Here is a 20,468-nt window from a genome sequence, read left to right as displayed (position 1 = left end):
GGACGGGGAATGGAGTCTGACGACCGTGCGGTCAGATCTTCAGGCGGAAGGACAAGGGGCCGGGGCACCGGCCGGGGTGGGGCCCTGACATCCCCACTCCCCCCAACCCCTAGGCCCAGATGATCTTCCTCAACTGCGGCCATGTCTGCTGCTGCCAGCTGTGCTCCCAGCCCCTGCGCACCTGCCCGCTGTGCCGCCAGGACATCGCCCAGCGCCTCCGCATCTACCACAGCAGCTGAGCGCCGGCCTCTGCCACCCTCGGGCCCGGGGCTCCACTCCTTCCTGTTCCCCACAGGCTGGTCTGGCCTCCCTACCCCGTCCTGGGCCAGGCTGAGACAGGAGCGTTCCTGCCCAAGGACGGAGCAGTTTAAATCCTGTAGAGGGGGCGGGGGGACCCCTCGCAGCAGGACCACAGGGTCTGGGGTGGGACCAGCAACAGCTGCACCTCCGTCTGAGCCAGCACCGAGGGTCCCAGCTGCCCGCGGCGGTCACAGCCCCTCCTGGAGCCTTGGTTTCCTCCTCAGGGGAACCCGGGCAGTGCCGTCCCACTCGGCAGCGGTGGTGGGAGCCCTGGCCCAGGTAGGGGCGGCCGCTGTGGCCTGTCCTGGGATCAACTGGCCAGGAGGCGTTCAGCGCAGGTCTAGTGCCCCAGGCAACATCAGCCCCTCCTGGCCTCCCTCCCTGCTTACCCCCACCCCGCCCTGCCCTGAGCTCTGGGCCCCTCTGCTCCATAGACCTGCACCTCCTCTCCCCACGCAGCTCAGGAGCAGACCCTGAGCTTCAGAGACCTGAAGCAGGAACGTCAATAAACCCATCTCTAGCCTGCTCCTCCTGAGTCATCACTGGGCCCTGGTGGAGCCCAGGGAGGGGGGAAGTGGGGGTGAGGTGTGTGAATTTACCCACACCTCCCTTTTGCAGGTGGAGAGACCGGGCTCAGGAGGAGACGGGCTTGGAAAGTCCTCGGAGGAGATGGGGCCATGTGGGCCACCTTGTGTGCTGTGTAACCATTACCCCAGACCAGGGGGCCCGGGGCCCTGCAACCAGGACAGAAGCATCTTGACTCCGAACCCGTGCAGTTGCGCAGGTCGCTCGCTGCACAAGTCTAGAGGGAGCCGTGCTCCTCGTGCTTGCGGCAGAGCTGAACTTGGTCGTGCATTTTGGGGGCAGATCATTTTGAGCCAAGGGCAGCTTTCTCTCTGGGCTAGAGGCAGGCCTGCTGGGGTGCCTGCTCTGCCTCCAGATAACTCGGACCCCGGCCAGCCTTTCAGACCCTATGTCCCTACCTATTCAGTGAGGGACAGTAGGGGGCCCGGACCCAGGCCGGTGGCCACCAGGGGGCTCTGCGGGCTCATCCCGGGCCCCGCGTGAGAACCGGTAGGACGCAGGCCAGGCCCTCTCCCTGCCTTGCTGGGCTGGGCAGTCCTGTGGCTGAAACAGGTAACAGCCCCTTGTGGACCGAGTCCTGCTTTCCAAGTTGCACCCACACCCACCCACCCACCCACCCCACCCCACCCCACACCCCCCCCCCCCCCCCCCGCTCCTGAGCTCCGCTCAGCTAAGAGGGGAGATGGCGGCCTGAGATGGGCAGGGCCACGTTGCAGAGCAGGGCATATGGCGGGTCTCCTTGAAGCCTCACGAGGCTCCTTTTATAGGTGAGCAGTCTGAGGCTGGGTTTGATGACCTGCCAAAGTCAACAGCAAAAAACCCTGCTGAGCCCCCGTTTTCTCATCTCCGCCCTTGTTGACAGAACTTCGGGCACTGGCCACCATCCCCCAAGGTGCCTACCCAACAGGGGTAGCCTGTCCCCACCAGCTGGCAGGGGGGAGGTGTCCCCATGACCCAGAACTTCTGCCCAGGCTCCCCGTGCCCCTGGGCCTCAGTTTACACACTAGTGTGATGATGGTGCCCGTCCCCCGGAGGTTACCTCGTCCTGCAGGTAATGCGCACAGCCCACGGTAAGTACTCAGGAGTGCTCGCCTTGTGAGCAGGAGTCTTAAACGCTGGCATCACTGGATCCAGTGTGAGCCCGCCCACCATGGCCATAAAGGAGCTGCCCTCCCCATTGCCCGAAGCTGCCAGAGGCCCACCCCGCACAGAACCCCCAGCAGAGGAAGCTGTCTGAGCTGCCATCAGGCTAGTCACCTACCTGCTGTGCCCCTCCTCACCGAGTCTCAGTTTTCTCCTCTGGAAAATGGGTTCATAGGAGAACTCTGGTCACGTGCACCTGTAAGCAGCGAGCCCCGAAAGTCAAGGTGCAGAGGCCCGTCTCCAGCCCAGGTCTCCCACCCAGCCAGCATCACACATGGGCCACTGGCTTTAAATAAAGCACTTTATTGATTAGTAGAAGCTTAAACAGTTTGCATAATATCTTCAATACAATATCTGGGAAGGATGATCAGAAAGTCCCAAGAGAAGGCACCAGAGGAGAGCATCTTCAGACGGAATGTATTGGTCAAAGAGGTTAGTTCGGCATTGAGACTGGGGCTGCAGGGGACTCGAAGGGGGTCCCTGAGCACCAGCCAGCGCCGCACATCCCATGGGTCCCAGGCCCTGGCCCAGTTAGCAGATCCAGGGGATGGGAGATGCAGGGCTGCGGTGGGGGGCCGGTGAGGACCCTGAAGGAGGTTTCTGTCCTGTCTGCCTTCCCTTCAAAGCAGAAGAGAGGGCCTGGGAAAACCAGGTGGCCCCAGCCCCTGGGGATGACTGCGACTTAACGCTCACCCTCAGGAACAAGGAGCTGAGGGGCGGGGAACAGCAGGGCCACATGAACAGTCCTGGAGTTGTCAGGGTGCGGTGCATTAGAGCCCCAGCCTGCCCCAAATGCTCGTGATGTCCTGGGGCACCATGGCCCCTCTCGAGCCCCGCCAGCTCCTTCGAGGGACAGCGTGTACCTTGGAAGTGGCCCACAGAAGAGAGCGTCCACACCCGCCCAGCCCTGCCACTGAGCAGTGTCCCCATCCCCAGCCCAGCCGGACAGAGGGACTCCTAGAGACCAGACGCCAGCAAGTAGAGGCGAGCAGAATCTCAGCTTCCGGCAACCCCTCAAGTGCACCCCGCCCACCCCGCCAGCAGTACCTCTGCAGAGGTCACCCCTCCTTCCCTCAGACACGTCCTCGCCCCAGACCAGCACATTCCAGGCTGTTCCTGTTCCCACCCCACCTCGAGAGGCAGCCCTCCCCCAGCACCGCCCCCCCCCCAGCCTCAAGACCCCCTCCTTGCACGTCCCTTCACCTGGGGTGGGAGAGCCAGGCCAGAGTCCACTCCAAAACTGGCCTCAGGGGCTCAGAGATGGGCCTCAGCGCTCAGGCCTCCTGGTTCTAACAGGCCCCCTCAGTGATGGGAGAAGCCAGGCGGTGGACACAGCTCTCACCGCCCTCCTTCCGTGGATGGCAAGACCCACGAGGGGAACAGGCCACAGAGGCAGGCAGGCGGGGAGGGCGGACTCAGAGTGCTCCCAGCCCCCCTCCCCCCCAGGAGCAGGAAAGCCACGATCATCCCACAGAAGAGAAAACAGAGCAACCAAGTGTGACCAAACCCATAAAGTGACTCAAGTGGGCCCATCCTCGCCCAGCCCCCTTGGTGCCACACCAGCCCTGCCCCCGCCCCGCCCCGCCAGGAAGGCACAGATCCTGTGCTCCCCGCCCAGAGCCAAGCCAGGGCCCCGGAGGGAGTGGCCCACGTGCTGTGTCCAACAGAGGCTCCAGGGGCGACCTGCCTAGAACTCGGTCTGCACCCCGGCACTGTCCTCGGTGGTGGTGTGGATGGGGGGGCGGCCACCCGGGCCAGACACCTGCTCGCCGGTCTCCTGGTCGCTGGGCTTGGGAGGCTCGGGGCCTACGAGCTTTTCGGACGGGAGCTGCCGGAGGGGTGAGGCGGGCGGTGAGGTGGCCTCGGGGGCCAGCCCGGGCTGGGGGCTCTCCTGCACGGGGGCCCCGTTGAGCAGGGGGCCGGCCAGCGGGGGGCTCTCGGCCCGCAGATCCCCAGCCAGCAGGCCACGGAGCTCAGTGACGCTGTCCGGGGACGAGGGTGATGGCGGCCCAGGGGCGGGCTCAAAGGGCAGCCCCGCGTCCTCGTCCTGGACCACGGACACCACCTGCTTGGCACGCCGGCGCTTTTCCGAGACGGGGGCTGCTTCCTGGACGCCGGGGTCCCCGCCGCCACCGCCGCTGTCCCCATACTCCTCGCCCCAGTCGATGGGCGCGCCCTCAGCCAGCAGGTGCAGGTTGGGGTCGCTGTTGTGCATGACTACGCTGTCCCGGTACAGGTTGTGTTTCCTCTGCACGGCGGCCTCCTTCACGGCTGCGGGGCAGAAAGGGGTGACGGGACACTGAGCGGGGGTGCTGACGGCCACCAGTACACCCCGCACCGTGTGCCCCACGTCACAACCCCTCGGCCTGAGTGGGCACTGCGACCGGACCAGGCTTCTTCGAGGCCTCAGTGTGGGAAGCAGGGGGTGGGACCCTAACCCCCATCACTCACCTGACACTCCCCAAAGTACCAAGGACCCTCAACGTACCTAAGGCACTGGGCCGGACACCGCCCCAGACCCATACCACGAACAGTGGGCTCACCGCCTGAGTCTCCCCTTTGTAGCTTAGCTGACCCCACCAGGAAGCCTCTGGGCGCCCGCCTCCGCCACCCTCCAGCAGTGAGAGTCCTAACTGGGGCCACACGGCAGGGCAGCCCCACCCGGCTCTGCAGCCGGCGGCACTGACCCTGGAGGATGTCCTTCATGACCGTCTGCAGCACCACCTCCTCATACGTGTTCTCCACCAGGATGAACCTGGCAAAGTCCTCGAAGATCAGTTCCTGGAACCGGGACAGCTCCTGCCGGCCGGGGTGGGCGTGGGGGCAGAGAGAGGGGCGGTCAGGGCTGCGGGTCAGGCTCTGGGCGGCGGGCGGCAGGCGGCGGGCGGGAGTGGAGGGCTGCTCACCGACTTGCAGGTGGGCGCCAGCTTCTTGAGCAGGAATGGAATGGTGATCTGCAGCAGCGCCTCCCGGAAGAAGCGCTTCCGCACCGTGCTGCTGTCGTAGTCGTACTTCTGCCGGGAGAGGGGCCGGGGCGGGGGCAGCTCTGGGTCAGGGGCCTCCATCAGCACCCCCGTCTCACCCAGGCCCCTGTCTCCTTCCCGGGGCAGAGGGGCAGGGCCCGGCCGGGCAGCTCACCTTCAGCACCCGCTCCAGGATGCGCTGGATGGACTTGCACAGCTCCTCCTTGGTGGGCCCCTTCCCCAGCTCCTGGTGCAGGAGGGTCTCGAAGGTGTACACGGCGTTGTCCATTTGCTGGAGGTGGAGCGTACCATAGGGCATGTGAAGGCGTGCCCCCCTGGGGAGAAGAGGTGACCCCGGGGAGGAGGGGTGACCCCAGGGAGGTGGGGTGCTCCCTGGGAGGAGGGGTGTCCCCCTGGGAGGAAGGGGTGTCCAGGCACTCAGACACCCTTTCACTTGCTCACTCCTATGCTGTGTCTAGAGCACTGGCTCACTGCCAGGCACCAGCGCCACCCCTCCTTGCCCCAGGGGAACAGAGCATCTGGGCCCTGTGGGAAGGAGTTTAGGGAATAGGGAGGGCTTCCTGGAGGAAGGGGTCTCTGAGACCCAAGAGGTGAGTCTGACTTAACCAGGTGGACAGAGGGACAGGCATCCAAACAGATCCGAGAGCATGGCCAAGAGATCGGAGCAGGAGAGGACATGCAGGATTGCGGGGATAGTCAGGGCCCTGGCAAGCCCTGTGCCCACCTCACGCATGTGGATCTGGGCTCGCTGCTTGAACACAGACATGCTGGACACGTCAAAACGCTGCTGCAGCCCGTCGAGCCGCAGCGGCTCCATCTTCTCGTAGCAGCTGTGCATCTTGAGGGGGTGGTACGCCAGCTGGGACAGCTTCTCCATGTACTGCAAGGAGGCAGGGACACACGAGGGACCTGAGCTGGGGCCGCCGGAGGGGCCGGGCAGCCCCCGCAGCCCCTGGGCCCTCTGAGTACAGGCTCCGGGGCTGGCACTGGCGCCAGGGAAGACCATCCGGCAGTGGTGATCGCCAGGGAACACGCTGGAGGACCTGGGACGGGAAAGCCGAGGCTCTGCAGGCAGGAGCGGGGTTGCAGCAGCGCAGCGAGTGGAGACAGGCCGGCCTGAGTGCTGGGCGGCCCTGGGCAAGTCGCTCACCATCTCTGAGCCTTGGTTTCCTCAGCCTCCAAATCTGGAGATGGGTTTTTGTGATCCCCAGGGTCCTCTATGGTTCTCAAAGTCTATGATTATTATTGTCAATGCAACTCCTCAGTTTGGGGTGGAGAAGCAGCTAAGGTCACAGGGCCGATTCTGTCTCCCAGACCTGACAACCATGTGGGGCTCCCGGCAGTAGACCACCCCGATATGGGGCCTGTGGAAGGCCGCTCAACCCGAGAACCAGCTAACTCAGAAGCGAGAGGGGCCGGCTCCATCTGTGAGGGGCACAAAAATGGCATCTGTGGACATGGCCGGCTCCATGCCTCCTGCAGACCCTCTGTTCACAAGTTATGCCCAGGAGGGAAAGGGCCTGCCCTCATCGCAGTGAGGGCCTGACGGGGGCCAGACCAGACCCAAAACCAAACCCAGGGCCCATCTCACCTCGCCCAGCTTGTCGATGCCACCCTCATTGATGACATTCAGGTTCATGTCGGTGACTTCCTTGAAGAAGACATCCCGCACTTCTGTGAAGCCCTGGCTGGTGGGAACCATGAGGGCGTCCAGGATGGATGGGATGTAGGGCTGGACGTGGTTCCGGACACAAACCTCCGCCTTGGGGAGGATGGAGGCTGCGCCGAGGGAGCAGGTTAGTGGACGGCACCCCCAGGAGCAACCCCCACCGTCCCAGGTCCCTAGGCTAGAGGCAAGCGGCTGTGTCATTCTCTAGAGAAGACCACTGGTGACCACATGAGCAAAGGGAAGGGTTCTTGAGGAATGGTTAACAATGGAGCACAGATAACAGGCATTCTCAGGTTGAATCCTCAAATTCCTGAAACTATGACGTCAAGAGATTAAGAAAATGGCCATGTAAAGGTCTCAAGGTCAACAGTTTCTCCATTTAGATGGAGGAAGAGAAAACTCACCTTTGGGGGCTGGAGTGGGATCTTGCTCCTTTGTTTTTTAAAAAAATGAAAAACACTCCAGTGGATTCAAGGAGTCTCTGGGTTGTGCAAACCCTGAGCCCAAATTCTGCTCTGGCTCAGCCTAAACTGTGGAAAAGGCAACCTCCCCCAGGCAGGGACAATCTCCAAGAGGTCCCACCAAGGCATTTTCACCCAAGGGTGTTCTGACGTCCCTCCTCCTCCTCTGTCCGGCTAATGCTGTTTGTTCCACACAATAAATGTCAACTCAGTGTCCTCGCCAGCTCACGGTGAGTACAACTGGTAGAGAGTAACCCTCGGGGAACTGATGACCGCCACAACCATGGCCAGGGGGTGTGGGGGGAGGCGGCAGTGAGCAAAAGGATCCCACCAGGCTCAGGACAGGAAGGAGCACCAGCTGACCCAGGAAAGGACAGGCAGGCTCAGCGTGGGTCACCCGAAGTCCAGATGATGTTGCTAAAATGGCCCGTGATAAATCTGACTGCCCGAAGATGAACAGAAGGCTGGGACCTCCCAAGATCTGGGTCTATAGAGACAAAAGCCACCTGGGACTTCCCCAGTGACCCAGTGGTTAAGGCTTCCTGCAGTGGAAGTGCATGTTCGATCCCTGATCAGGGAACTAAGATCCCACTGGCTGCACCATGAGGCCGAAGAAAAGAAATAACAGCCACCAAATGACTCACAGGGGTTGGAAGAACAAGGGCTCAGATTTAATTCTGGCTTTTAAAAAATAATCAGTGAATCAAGTCACCGCTGTGACATGTACATGGGTCCCTGAAAGAGGCAGGAGGGAGGCCCTGACCCCCAAGGGTGGTGGTCCCAGCCTGCCCGCCCCGTGATGACAGCCGGGGCAGGCAGCCTGCCTACCTCGGATCTTGCTGGCCAGGTGCTCCTTGGAGGTGATGATCTGGTCCATGTCGGTCCGGATGACTGCCTCCATGGCCGGCCGGGCCAGCTGCAGCTTGGACAGCACCGCCTCAAAGCGTGCCTTGGCCTGTTCGTACACCATGCGGTACACGGCATCCGAGATCTGTGGGCAGGGTGTTGGCGTCGGGGTCAGCGTCAGGCTGGGGGTGCCGGGCACCCATGGGCCCCCCACCCCCACTCCTGCGCCCAGACCACCCACCTGGATCCACTGCCTCTGTCGCTCCTGCGGTTTCCCCTTCAGCCGGGGGACCAGCTCTGCCTTCAGCTCAGGGCCCAGCTCCTCCATCACCAGGTTACTCAGGATCTGGGACCGGGAGGCAGGGGCAGGGTTTGGAGCGTGCCCAGCCCCTCTCCACATTCCGGCAAACCCAGCCACTCAAGCCCCCCTCAAAGCTGCCCTTTGCTCCACGTCCCCACTGCCCTGTCTCCCAAGCATCCTTCCCAGAGGCCCTGGATGATCTGCTTGGCTGTCCTGCAGGATCCAGCAGGGGCCCCAGCTCAGGACCTCTGCACACGCAGCCTCCCCATCTAGAATGCTCCCCCAGCCCCCCTCGCCGGCACGTGGAAGTCGAATGTGTTTCTCCTGCTAGACAGAGAGCTCCCTAGGGGTCAGGACTGTGCCCTCCTGTTCTCAGTGCACCCAGCCCCTGGTCCAGGGTCGGTGCTTGGGAAACAGCTGAACAAAAATAATCACCTACCTGGCCCACCTCAGCCTCCACCCGCCCAAACCTAAGCTTGTCATCTGGGTCCAAACCTGCAGCCAGTGCCCCGGGGCCCTGCCAGCGTGCTCAGTCCACCCTCTGGGCACCGGGTGGACTTCCACAGCCTCCCCGGCCTCACCTGAACCTCATTCCCACAGAGCATCTCCCAGGTGCCGTACAGCTCCTTGGACTGGCGGTACATGCGGATGGCATCCGTGAACGCAGGGCCCTCCACCTTGGAGTCTTCGGGAATCCCTGCCCGGGGAGAGGGACGGAGGGAGCAGGTTGGCAGGATGGCCCCCGCCCGAGGCCCCCACCGCTCTTGCAGTAACAGCGACAGGAGAGGTTGCAGTAACAGTTAAGAGTAGTAACAATCCGCCAGCAGCAGCAAGACAGCCCTCCTTCGTACCCTCCTCATCTCCTTAAGCCCTCCCACCAGCCCAAGACGTGGGCCCCGTCGTTGCTTCTGCTTTCACAGATGAAGAAACAGGTTCCAAGGTCAGGCCACTGCCAAGAGGCCAAGGCCACTGAGTGGCAGAGCCAGGACCACTGGGGGAGCCCACCCTCCCCCCAACCAGGAGAGGCCTCAAAACACAGCAGAGGGGGTGCCAGAGGCGCCCAGAGACCCTTCCTCCATCAGGGGCCTGCACACTCCCCCCAAAGAGGGCCAGATGGTAAATGCGCACAGCTCTGCAGGCTGGTGACCTCTGTCCCAGCCATTCCACCCACTGCTGTAGCAGGAAAGTTAGCGCGGACAGGGTGTGAACGAACGGGCCAATAAAGCTGGATTTGCTCAGACAGGCGATGGGCCCAGTTTGGCTCCCTGGCTATCATTCGCCAAGCCTTGCAGAAGATCATCGAACCCTAAAGGGCCTCAGTGTTCCCTTCTGAACAGTGTGAGCTATGACCAGTCTGGCCTCACACACCCATGGAGGGGCTGCAGGGACCACACCGTGGGCCCGGTTGCAGGCCTGGGGGGCACTCCCTGCATCAGAAACTGAAGCCCCGACTGGCTCCTGGGGCCCTGGGTCCGCTGTGACCACCGCTGTGCACCTGGGAGGCTGGGAACACCAACCCACGGCTTTTGTTAGAGGAGGTGGTGGGGGGCCAGAGGAGTTTGCCCACCTCCCCCATGCTGACCAGGGGGTTGCTGAACAAGATGTGGACCTCTTCCTGGGTGCTGGGGAGACAGGCTGCAGGAAGTTGCAACATCCGACTTTGGGAAGACGTGGTTAAACACCTCAGAGCCTGGCAGGAGGAGGCCCCCTTGCCTGGCCTTGTGCCTCTGACCGCTGTGTCCCCAGAGCCAAACAGCAGCCGGGGCCTCTAAAATCCCAGCTCCCACTGTGATGACTATGGAATGAGTCACCCCCACAGAGAAAAAGCCCCTCTCTGGCATGGAGAGGGCCTCTCCTCCCACCATCCGGGTGACCCAGGAATCACTGCCGTTCAGGGCTGAAGGGGGGCTCAGCAGTGGACAAACAGGCCCAGAACCCAGCCTGGCGGTGGCAGCTCCCAGGACTGGGATGGGGCCCTGAGCATTTCAGAACCTGCATCCAGGAGGGAGCGACGGAGGGAGCAGAGCAGGAGGGTCCCACAGAGCCCTGGGGTGGGTGCTGCCCAGCTGGGCTGGGGGAGGAGGCAGGCTTAATTAAGGAGGGAGGCACTGTCTCCCTGAGACCAGGTTTTGCCTAGAAAATCCGGCTGTGTGTTATACATGCAGCCTCTCTCATGCACGGGCATTTGCATTCTGCAGACAGCAAGCTGGGCGTGCTGGGCAGGGGCCGCTTTCCAGGTGGCAGGACAGGCTGGGCAGCAGCAAGGAGGTGGCTGACATCCCAGGCTCTGGTCAGACGTGAAGCCTCAGAACCTCAGGACACCCCTACTCTGCACGCTGAGGGGCTGACTCAAAAGTGAGGGTGGCCCCTCCTGAGCCCTCCCTCTGAGCCTGGCTGTTGGGGACTGACTTGTGTCCCGACAAAGTGCCGCACTGAAGTCCTGACCCCCAGCTGCTCAGAAAGGGGCCATGTCTGGATGCGGAAACTTAGGTGCGTGCGTGTGCATGCTGTTACTTCAGTCGTGTCCGACTCTGCGTGACCCCCTGGTCTATAAACCCACCAGGCTCCTCTGCCCATGGGCTTCTCCAAGCAAGAATACTGGAGTGGGTTGCCATTTCCTCCTCCAGGGGACCTTCCCGACCCAGGGACTGAACCCGCGTCTCTTGCATCTTCTGCACTGGCAGGAGGGTTCTTTACCACTAGCAGCCCCTGAGAAGCCCAGGACTTAGGTAATTGAGTTGAAAGGAGGGGACAAGGCCGGGCCGTGGTCCGACATGACTGGTGTCCTTATAAGAAGAAATCTGGACAAAGAGACAGGGCACACCCGGAGCGAGGACTACACGGTGACCCCAGGGAGACGCTGGCTGCCTCCTAGTCCAGGAGACTCAGAAGAAAACAAGCCTGCTGACACCTGGATGTGGGGCGTCCAGAACTGAGCAAAAGCTAACTTCTGCTGTTGAAGCCACCCAGGCTGTGGCCCTTTGTTACAGCAGCCCCCAGTAGGCTGAGGCTGAGACCCCACGCGCGTTCCTGCACGCAGCTCTCAGAGGGGCTGGTGGCTCTCAAGGTCCAGGGAAGCAAAGTCACACAGTCACTGGAGGGTGGCTGCCCCAGGCTGGAACCCGGGCCCAGTGGCTCCAGCGAGACCTGGAGGCTTCCCGCCCGCCCGTGGGGTCCTCGGGGTCAGGCTGAGAAAGGAAGCGGCACTCTTCAGTCCCACAGAGGAGGGGGGGACGGCGGGCAGACAGGAAGAGGCCTTGACCTCAGCACCCCCGGCCCACCCCGAAGCCCAGCTCAGTGCCCCTGCTGCCCCCAGCTGCTCCAGGAATGCAGGATGGGAGGGGGACCCTGGACAAGCTGGCGTCCACCCAGCTTGGCCTCCTCCAGCCACCCCCCCCCCACTTCCTGGCAGCCCCCGGAATGAGCAATTCCAGGCCCCACAAATTCCAGACCCAGCCTCTGAGGAAGCTGAGAACTTTCCCACAGTTCTGGGGCGGGTGGGGGGTGGGGGAGGCTCCTCTGAAACCACCCCATCAGCTCCTGACACCGAGTTGCAGGACGCCCCTGCTCCCCACCCGGCCCCAGCAGCTCTCCCCTGGCCTCCCCGCCTGCCCACAGACCCACACCCACCCACTCAGCCTCCCAGCTGAGCGCTCGCTATGTGCCAGGCACAGGGCCAAGAGCTCTACCCAGGACCCGCCCATTGATTCCTCCCCATAATCTAGCAATCTAGTTGATCACAACTGCCATTGTGCAGTGGGGAAATGAATGGCAGCTCTTCTCCCCGCTGGGTGGTCCCCACCCAGCCTGGCCTGGGGTCACCTGGCCAGGTCTGCCATTAGCCTTGGAAACCTGGAGATGGAGGGGCCTGGGCCAGGGATGGAGGGGAGGGAGGGAGCGGGGAGGAGGAATGGAGGAGAAAAGGTACCCTGGGCCAGGTGGTCAGAACCCAGATTGCTCTGCCCAGTCCTGGCCCCTCAGCCCCCAGGGACCTGGAAACAGGAGGCCTTTTGTGGGCGGCAGGGGTTGGCCTGACCGAAGACCTGGTTCCTGCCGCCCAGCAGATTTCAGCTGGGGCAGAGGCGGCCCTGGAGAGTGGAAAGGACAGAGGACGGGTGAGGTGAGCCAAGTCACCACACAATCCGCCTCTAGGCGTGGGTGCCCATGGTCTGGCCTCCAAGTGGACCTGTGCCCGAGGTGTGCCTGCAGCCAGAGGGTGGAGCAGGCATGGGGTGGGGGATGGGGGCGGCTGGTCACCAGGAGAGAAGTTCAGGGTCTGGGACAGGGTTGTTCCTCCCCCAGGGGCAGAAAGCCCCTCGTCCCCCACACCCTGCCACCAAGAGACAATCAAGCCTTTCTGATCAAACTCCTGTGAGCTTCATGAGGCCCTCCGGATCTGACCCCAGTGCCCCGCCAGTCCCATTTCCGGGCACCCCCTCCCAAGTTCAGGCCCTCATTCGTCCTCCTCTGAAGCACCCCCACACCAGGCCTCCCTTCATGCTCGCTGGGACCTCTGTCTAGAACATGCCTCCCTCTGTTCTAGAATTATGCATCCTTCAGGTCTCAGCTGAACCATTGCCTCCTCAAGGATGCCGCCCTCATCAACCCCTCCTCCCATACAAGCTCAGCAACCCCCCAGTATATACATACCCTCCAAGCTCCCTGGGTGGCTCCCACCCAGCACCGAGCACAGTCCTGACTCACCACCCCCTGGTATCTTCATCTGTTTAACATCTGTCGCCCCTACCCCTAGGCTGCCGGCAGTGAGGGACCAGGGGAGGGGAGGGACCAGGCCTTGCTTCCCCGTTGCATTCTCAGCACCCAGCCCTGGGTCTGGTTCAGAGAAACACTGAAAGGTCTGTTGAATGAATAAGTGAGCTGGAAGAGACCTTGTAACTTTACAGACGAGAACGAGGCCCTGAGGGGGGAAGCGAAGTTCCTACACTACCAGGCAGGTCAGTGATAAGAAAGAAATGACACCATAAAAAAATCTTTAACAAGGACTGTGAATCCTCCTAGAGCCTCTCAGACAGGAGAAAATATTATCCCCATTTTACAGAGGCTCCAAGAGGCAAGTTGCTCTCCTAAGATCATGTTGCTGGGAAGTGGCAGAATCAGGGTTTTTCCTCTGTGATTCAGGAGCTCAACAACCGCATCCCTCTGGAAACAATTTCCTATATTTTTTTCTCAGCGTCACAGAACAGTCTTCATCAGGGGAGAGGGTTAAGAGCAGCATGACAATGGTTTCCAAAAACCAGAAGGAAAAGTGGCGGTTGGTGGTTCAGTTGCTAAGTCACGTCTGACTCTGTAACTCTACAGACTCTAGCCCTTCTGGCTCCTCTGTCCACGGGATTCTCCAGGCAAGAATACTGGAGTGGGTTGTCATTTCCTTCTCCAGGGGATCTTCCCCACCCAGGGTTTGAACCTGGGTCTTTTGCGTTGCAGGCAGATTCCTTACCAACTGAGCCACCAGGGACTTTAAGGGCAAAAGGTCCGTCTAGTCAAGGCTATTGTCTTTCCAGTGGTCATGTATGGATGTGACAGCTGGACTATAAAGAAAGCTGAGCACCAAAGAATTGATGCTTTTGAACTGTGGTGTTGAAGACTCTTGAGAGTTCCTTGGACTGCAAGGAGATCCAACCAGTCCATCCTAAAGGAGGTCAGTCCTGGGTGTTCACTGGAAGCACTGATGCTGGAGCTTAAACTCCAATACTTTGGCCACCTGATGCAAAGAGCTGACTCACTGGAAAAGACCCTGATGCTGGGAAAGATTAAAGACAGGAGGAGAAGGGGACGACAGAAGATGAGATGGTAGGATGGCCTCACTGACTCAATGGACACTGAGTCTGAGTAAACTCCGAGAGTTGGTGATGGACAGGGAGGCCTGGCGTGCTGCAGTCCATGGGGTCGCAAAGAGTCGGACACGACTGAGCGACTGGACTGAACTGAACTGAACATGGTTTCTAAAACCCCAGAAGAAAAAGAACGGCTCATAGAGCAGGGGTGCCACTCCACAGTCGCCCACTAGGTGTCACCACTCAGCAACGCACCGGGTAACCCCCTCCCAGCTCGCGGGGCCTCAGGGGCGGCTCACCATTGTTGCAGTGTCGGACGCAGTCCTGCAGGACAGCCTGCCACTTGTCCTGCTCGGCTTCCGTCATCATGCAGAAGTAGTAGTGACGCGCCGAAGGGTGCCAGAGGATGAGCGGGAACTGCGTGGGGCACTTGAGGATGGGGGCAGAGCCCGATTTCGGTGTGGTCGCTGTGGAGACAGCACCCACTAAGCGGCCCCCCTCTGTGGCTTCCCTCGGCCAGAGGACAGCCAGCAGCTGACCCCTCGCCCTGCCCCTCCAGGTCCAGAGGGGGCTGGCCTGTCCCAGAATGACCGGAGTCAGCGGGGAGGCCGCTTCTCTCAGGCTCCACAGCTTGGCTAAGAGAAGGCCTGCCCCCTCCCCGGCCCCCCAGCACCAGTTCTTAGAGTTGGTAATGCATACACCTCCCTGGGGTCAGGTTCTAAACGCTATGCAGGAGGCACAAATAACACAGGGTTGGAACTCTCAGGGTCAAGGGCCAAGCATTACTGTCTTGGGTTTCCCTTCAAATATCAGCTGCAGAAGCCAAAGGGTGGCTTAAATGTTCAAAGTAGGAGGGAGGCATGGGGGCAGGGGATACAGAATAAATAAAAGGGGATTTTTCTCTCTGTTTTGTCCACATCGATATTTGAGATCCAGAGAGATAAGTGGTCCTGGGCTGTGACCTGGTCACTCCTGTTAATAACAGGACAATGGCAGCTCTTTGGGTCCTGGCTCTGGGTCCCTGTGCTGGGCTCACCACACACACAGCACCTCGTGGGGTCTCCACAACACCCCAAGGTCAGCCCTCCCAGTGCAGGGGCTGGAATTCAGGAAAACCAGACTCCAGCTGAGTCCTCAATCACCAAGTCCCACACAGGGGGGTCTGACTACCCCTTGGTCTCCTTGGGATCAGCTAAGAGGCAGACGTGATCCCACAAAGATTTTGGGTGTCTCTGATGGGGTGGGGTCACCTAGGATGGCTCCCCACAAATGTAGCATTGACTTGGCAGCTTACAAAGTGGGGCACCTGGATTGTCTTCTCCTGGAACCTCTCAGGGACCCAGGGAAGGGGCAGAGTACAGAGTAAGCCCCCTGCACAGCTGTGATTACCAGGCTCAGGAAGTGGGGGCTAGGTGGGACTCACACTGGTGTGGCCCCAATTCTCTGGGTGACTTCAGGAAAACCCCTCTCAGGCCTCCCCTTGGAGGTTCAGGTTGTGCTGAGCACTTGCCACAGCTCTAGCCCAGCTGCTGTTCCTGTAAACATGGAGCTTGGCGTTCCAGAACCAGGAATGACCCCCACACTCTCCGGCCAAATCCCTGGGCACTTGGCCTGGGATGGGTGGTCCCTTTACCTGGTAAAGAGTTGCCAACAAGTTCCAGGTACTGGTCCAAGGAGGTGAGGATTTTGTAGCCCGCACTGTTGATGACAGCTCGGGGTGGGATCTGCCGCTCATAAGCCTGAGGAGGGGGCAAGAGAGATGGTGGAGGCAGCTACAGGTATGGCCAACCCTAAACCCCATGTCTCTACCTGGCCCCAGAGCCCCACTCAGTGTTCCCTGCCCAAGACAGGGAGGAGGAGGAGGAGAGGAAGAGAAGAGAAAGAAAGGAGTTTGATCATTACTGTGACTAGAGGCAACATGGTGTCCTGAGCAGGACCCAGGCTCGGGGCTCAAATCCTAGCTTCACTAAGTACTATGTGTGTCAAGGATAACATCTCCTGTGCTTTAGTCTGGACGTCCCTGGTGGCTCAGCGGTAAAGAATCCACCTGCCAATGCAGGAGACACCAGTTCAGGAAGATTTCCCTGGAGAAGGAAATGGCAGCCCACTCCAGTATTCTTGCCTGGAGAACCCCATGGACAGAGAAGCCTGGCAGGCTATGCACCACTTAGCAACTAAGTAACAACAACATGCTTTAGTTTCCTCATCTACAAAACCAGGGTGATTATAGTGCCTACCTCACAGGGCTCCCTAAGGACCCAGGGAGATAACTGGGTAAGGTTTAGCACAGTGCCTGCTACAGCAAGCGTCAGTAAGCACTGCTGATGTGATTATGGCTGAGTTCGCCAAAAAATTCGTTTGAGGTTTTCCGTTAACATCTTACAGAAAAAAAACCTGAAAAAAACTTTTTGGCCAACCTAATGTTATCACCACTGCTACTACTGGCTCTACAAGGAGCAGCTAACACCAGCCTAGTGTTCATTACCTAGCAGGTACTGTGCTATGGGCCCCGAATGCTGTATTTCACAGAATTCTCACAATCCAGAGGTGAGCACCATTACGAGCCCCAACATCACATAACTGGTATGTAAGGTAGCCAACCTAAGACATGAACCTGGCCTGTCAGCCTCTAGAGCCCAGGGTCTTTGATTACCCTGAACTGTCCACTAACTTTCTAGGTCCTGAGCACACAAGGCCCCTTGGGAGGAGAATATATTCATTGGAAGGACTGATGCTGAAGCTCCAATACTTTGGCCAGCTGATGCAAAGGGCCAACTCACTGGAAAAGACCCTGATGCTGGGAAAGATTGAAGGCAGGAGAAGGGGGTGACGGAGAATGAGACAGTTGGATGGCACCATTGATTCAATGGACATGAACTTGGGCAAACTCCAGGAGATAGTAGAGGACAGGGAGGCCTGGCACGCTGCAGTCCATGGGGTCACAAAGAATCGGACACAACTGAGCGACTGAACAACAACTGCTTTCTTACACCAGTGGGAAGGAAAAATAGTTCTGATGTAGGCGCTCGTACAGCAGGGCTGCCATGCTGCACCTTGCCACTAGGTGTCACCACTCAACATATTTCTTGAGAGCGGCTGAGACCAACGAGATTTTCAAAGTGGTCCCTGATGAGCAGCATCAAAGTCACATGAGAACTCGTCAGAAATGCATATTCTTGGCCCCATTGCAGACGTGAAACAAATTGAGGGTAGGCCCAGCAACATGGTGTGTTTTTTTTTTATTTTTTTTTGAATTTATTTTTTAATTGAAGGATAATTGCTTTACAGAATTTTGTTGTTTTCTGTCAAACATCAACATGAATCAGTCACAGGCAGCAACCTGTTTCTACACCAGCCTTCCAGGTGATTCTGTGCACTGAGAACTGCTGCCCTGAGGCATTGGTTGCTCCTGACTCTGCTTATGTTCAGTTCAGTTCAGTCGCACAGTTGTGTCTGACTCTTTGCGACCCCATGAACTGCAGCACACCAGACCTCCCTGTCCATCACCAACACCCGGAATTCACTCAAACTCACGTCCATTGAGTCGGTGATGCCATCCAGCCATCTCATCCTCTGTCGTTCCCTTCTCCTCCTGCCCCTGATCCCTCCCAGCATCAGGGTCTTTTCAAATGAGTCAACTCTTCGCATGAGGTGGCCAAAGTATTACTCTACTGCAAAGAGATCAAACCAGCCAAACCTAAAGGGAATCAACCCTGAATATTCACTGGAAGGACTGATGCCGAAACTGAAGCTCCAATATTTTGGCCACCTGATGCAAAGAGCCAACCCACTGGAAAAACCCCGATGTTAGGAAAGACTGACAACAAGAGCAGAAGGGGATGGCAGATGATGAAATGGTTAGATAGCACTACCGACTCAGTGGACATGAATTGGAGCAAACTCCAGGAGATAGTGGACGACAGAGGAGCCTGGCACGCTGCAGTCCCATGAGGTCGCAAAGAGTCGGACACGACTGAGTGACTGAATAACACTGATTTGCCTCAAAACAGGGCGCTCAAGCCTGTCTTTTGGCTGTTCTAGAGGAATGTGCGGCAGAAGTTGGGTCTGTGGTTCAACCAGGTGGGACTTCCCCGAGGGCCCAAGGCAAAGGACACTCATCCCCAGACGGGTGGTCAAGAATCCGCCTGAGGGTGCAGGGGGCACGGGTTCGATTCCTGGTCCAGGAAGATTCCACCTGCTGCTGGGCAACTAAGCCTGAGCACCCTAGAGCCTGTGTTCTGCAAGAAGAGAAGCCTCTATAACGAGCAGCCCGAGGACCACAACTAGAGAGCAGGCCCCGTTTGCCACAGCTAGATAAAAGCCCACACACAGCAACAAAGACCTAATGGAACCAAAACTAAATAAACTTTAAAAAAAGGACAGTCATCCCCCAGCTTCCCCGCTTCAGGGCAGGGAGTTGCAAGCAGAGGCATCAGGAAGGAAAAAAGACAGGACCAGCACCCAGGAGTGCTCTGAGGCAGGGGAATGGCCAGTTTGCTGTGGCTGTGGAAGCCCAAGGCAGGAAGGGGGCTGAGGGGGGAGGAGGGCCCTAGAGGTGGAGAGATTGGGAGGGCCATGGGGGTGGGCCAGGGCCAGTGGTGGGCTGCTTCTGGAGGAGAGGCACAGCGAAAGGGGACCCCCAGTGAGCTGGGTGCCTGGATGGGTGAGACGCCACGCAGAGAGGGGGCGCCCAGCTTTGGGCAGGCAGGAAAGGGCTGGGGGAAAGATGCTGAGGCTCAGCTTTGCGCCTGGTGACAGCGAGACGGGTGCGATGGCTGGCTGAGGGTGGAGGTATGGGGTCTCACGTTCAGGAGTCGGGGGGCATGCAGCATTATCGATCGCAGAGTAGGGGGCTGTGGGGACACGGCAGAAGCGCTGGGCCGGGCCTGGAAGGCCTGCGGGGCGCCTCACCACTTTGTTCTCGTAGAGCACCAGCCCATAGTTGTGCGGCACGAGGCTGAAGCGGTTCCTCCACTTCTTGTTCTCCTCCTGGTACTGGAAGAGGTTCCCCGAGAAGATGATGCGCTCCTCCAGGGGCACCTGTGGGCGGCGAGGGGCGAGGACTGAGGCCGTCCACCCTGACCTCACTCCTCACCGAGGTCTCTGAGGCAGCACGGCGCAACGCCCGTTTGGCAGATGGGGAAATGAGGCTGGGGAACAGCGAAGGCCCCCTCCCCACTCCAGGTCCAGCCAGAGGCCCGGTGATGCCGGACTAGAGCCCAGGCCAGGCACTGTGACAGCGGAGCCAGACAGGACCCCGCCCCGTCCTGGCCCCAGCAGACACGGCGGCCTCCTCGGGAAGGTCTCCGGAGCCCGAGGCAGGCTGCTTCCCCGTCCACTCCCCCTGCAGTGTGACTGTGCCACGGTCACTCCGGCCGGAGGGGACAGGCCTGCCTGCCGGCACCTGAGCACATCTCTCTTCCTGCTCTGGGTCTGTTTCCCCTCAGGGCAACACAGACTTGACATAGAGCCTCCCCGGCCCTGACAGGTGACAAGATCGTCCCATGAACCCAGATGGGGGAGGAGGGGACTTCATCCCAGAGGGTTCCCGTCTGACCAACACCCTGGCAGACTCGTGGCCAGCGTGGGTAGCAGTAACGCCGAGACCTCCCTGCAAAGCCCTAGCTTTGACTCTACCACAGGCTCGGTGTGACTTCAGGCCTGTCCCATCACCTCTTTGAGCCTCAGTTTCCTCATCTGTAAAATGGGACAGGGACAGCTGCGACGACATGTGCAGGGATCACGCAGGCAGTTGGCACCGGGCAGGTAGTACAATACACAGGAGCTGCCCATGACCACTACTGGGGTTCTGTCTGCATCAGTCTTCCGGCTCCTCAGACTGACATTTGGGGAGGGGGAAGGGAGAGTAAACAGACTGAGCACCGGGAAGCTTCCAGAAAGGAGATAACAGGAGGCCAAGAGGGAACAGCCCTGCTCCTGGGTGGGAGGAGCACAGCAGTCAAAGGTTCCTGTCTCTCAGAAGCCTCCGTCTGCTCTACAACAAATATGGGGCCTTCTGCAAAAAGCAACATGTATCCTGTGTAATAAAGGGAGAAGGTATAATTTGACTGGGGCCTAACCCCTCCTAGCTTCGAGCTCTGCAGCTGCAGTCAGAGGTGAGCAGCCCTTCCCGAGGCATCCCCCACCCCCAGGCCTGTCTCTTCACCGGGCCTCTTCTCCCCAGCAACCTGCCTGCCACTCTTCGAGGGGAAATGCCGAAACATTCCTGGAAAATGAGGGCCCATTGTACTCAAACAATAGGACCCCGAAGACTGCTTCCTACCCAGGGACAAAAATATTTACAGGAAAAGAAAATGGTCCCCCCCTCTCCACCAGGCACCCCCTCCCCACCACCGACAGTGGGCTTTCCCCTGGGCTGTGTGG

The 20,468-nt window shown here is 59.7% G+C and overlaps 2 protein-coding genes across 7 annotated transcripts in view; one reads left to right on the top strand and one right to left on the bottom strand.

Annotated features, from left to right (window-relative positions):
* Nucleotides 1-826, top strand: part of LRSAM1 (leucine rich repeat and sterile alpha motif containing 1) — a 34,334-nt gene extending 33,508 nt beyond the window's left edge. For all 6 annotated transcript variants that reach the window (XM_042245679.1, XM_060411785.1, XM_027966428.2 and 3 more), the window contains one exon: nt 114-826. In XM_042245679.1, the coding sequence (XP_042101613.1) occupies nt 114-239 (126 nt within the window). In that variant the 3' untranslated portion in view covers nt 240-826. The remainder of the gene's footprint in view (nt 1-113) is intronic.
* Nucleotides 827-2,315: 1,489 nt separating this feature from the next.
* Nucleotides 2,316-20,468, bottom strand: part of NIBAN2 (niban apoptosis regulator 2) — a 54,244-nt gene continuing 36,091 nt past the window's right edge. Inside the window, exons 3-14 of the mRNA XM_027966422.2 lie at nt 18,996-19,124; nt 15,718-15,823; nt 14,384-14,551; nt 8,871-8,986; nt 8,230-8,334; nt 7,971-8,133; nt 6,604-6,791; nt 5,737-5,892; nt 5,167-5,283; nt 4,935-5,042; nt 4,716-4,827; nt 2,316-4,299 (exon numbers count right to left, since the gene is read on the bottom strand). Coding sequence (XP_027822223.1) covers nt 3,716-4,299; nt 4,716-4,827; nt 4,935-5,042; nt 5,167-5,283; nt 5,737-5,892; nt 6,604-6,791; nt 7,971-8,133; nt 8,230-8,334; nt 8,871-8,986; nt 14,384-14,551; nt 15,718-15,823; nt 18,996-19,124 — 2,052 coding nt within the window. The 3' untranslated portion in view covers nt 2,316-3,715. The remainder of the gene's footprint in view (nt 4,300-4,715; nt 4,828-4,934; nt 5,043-5,166; nt 5,284-5,736; nt 5,893-6,603; nt 6,792-7,970; nt 8,134-8,229; nt 8,335-8,870; nt 8,987-14,383; nt 14,552-15,717; nt 15,824-18,995; nt 19,125-20,468) is intronic.

This window comes from Ovis aries, chromosome 3, assembly GCF_016772045.2.
Source record: "Ovis aries strain OAR_USU_Benz2616 breed Rambouillet chromosome 3, ARS-UI_Ramb_v3.0, whole genome shotgun sequence".
NCBI classification, from domain to species: domain Eukaryota; kingdom Metazoa; phylum Chordata; class Mammalia; order Artiodactyla; family Bovidae; genus Ovis; species Ovis aries.
Note: the sequence above shows the minus strand (reverse complement) of the source record. Positions and strands in the feature narration are given on the sequence as shown.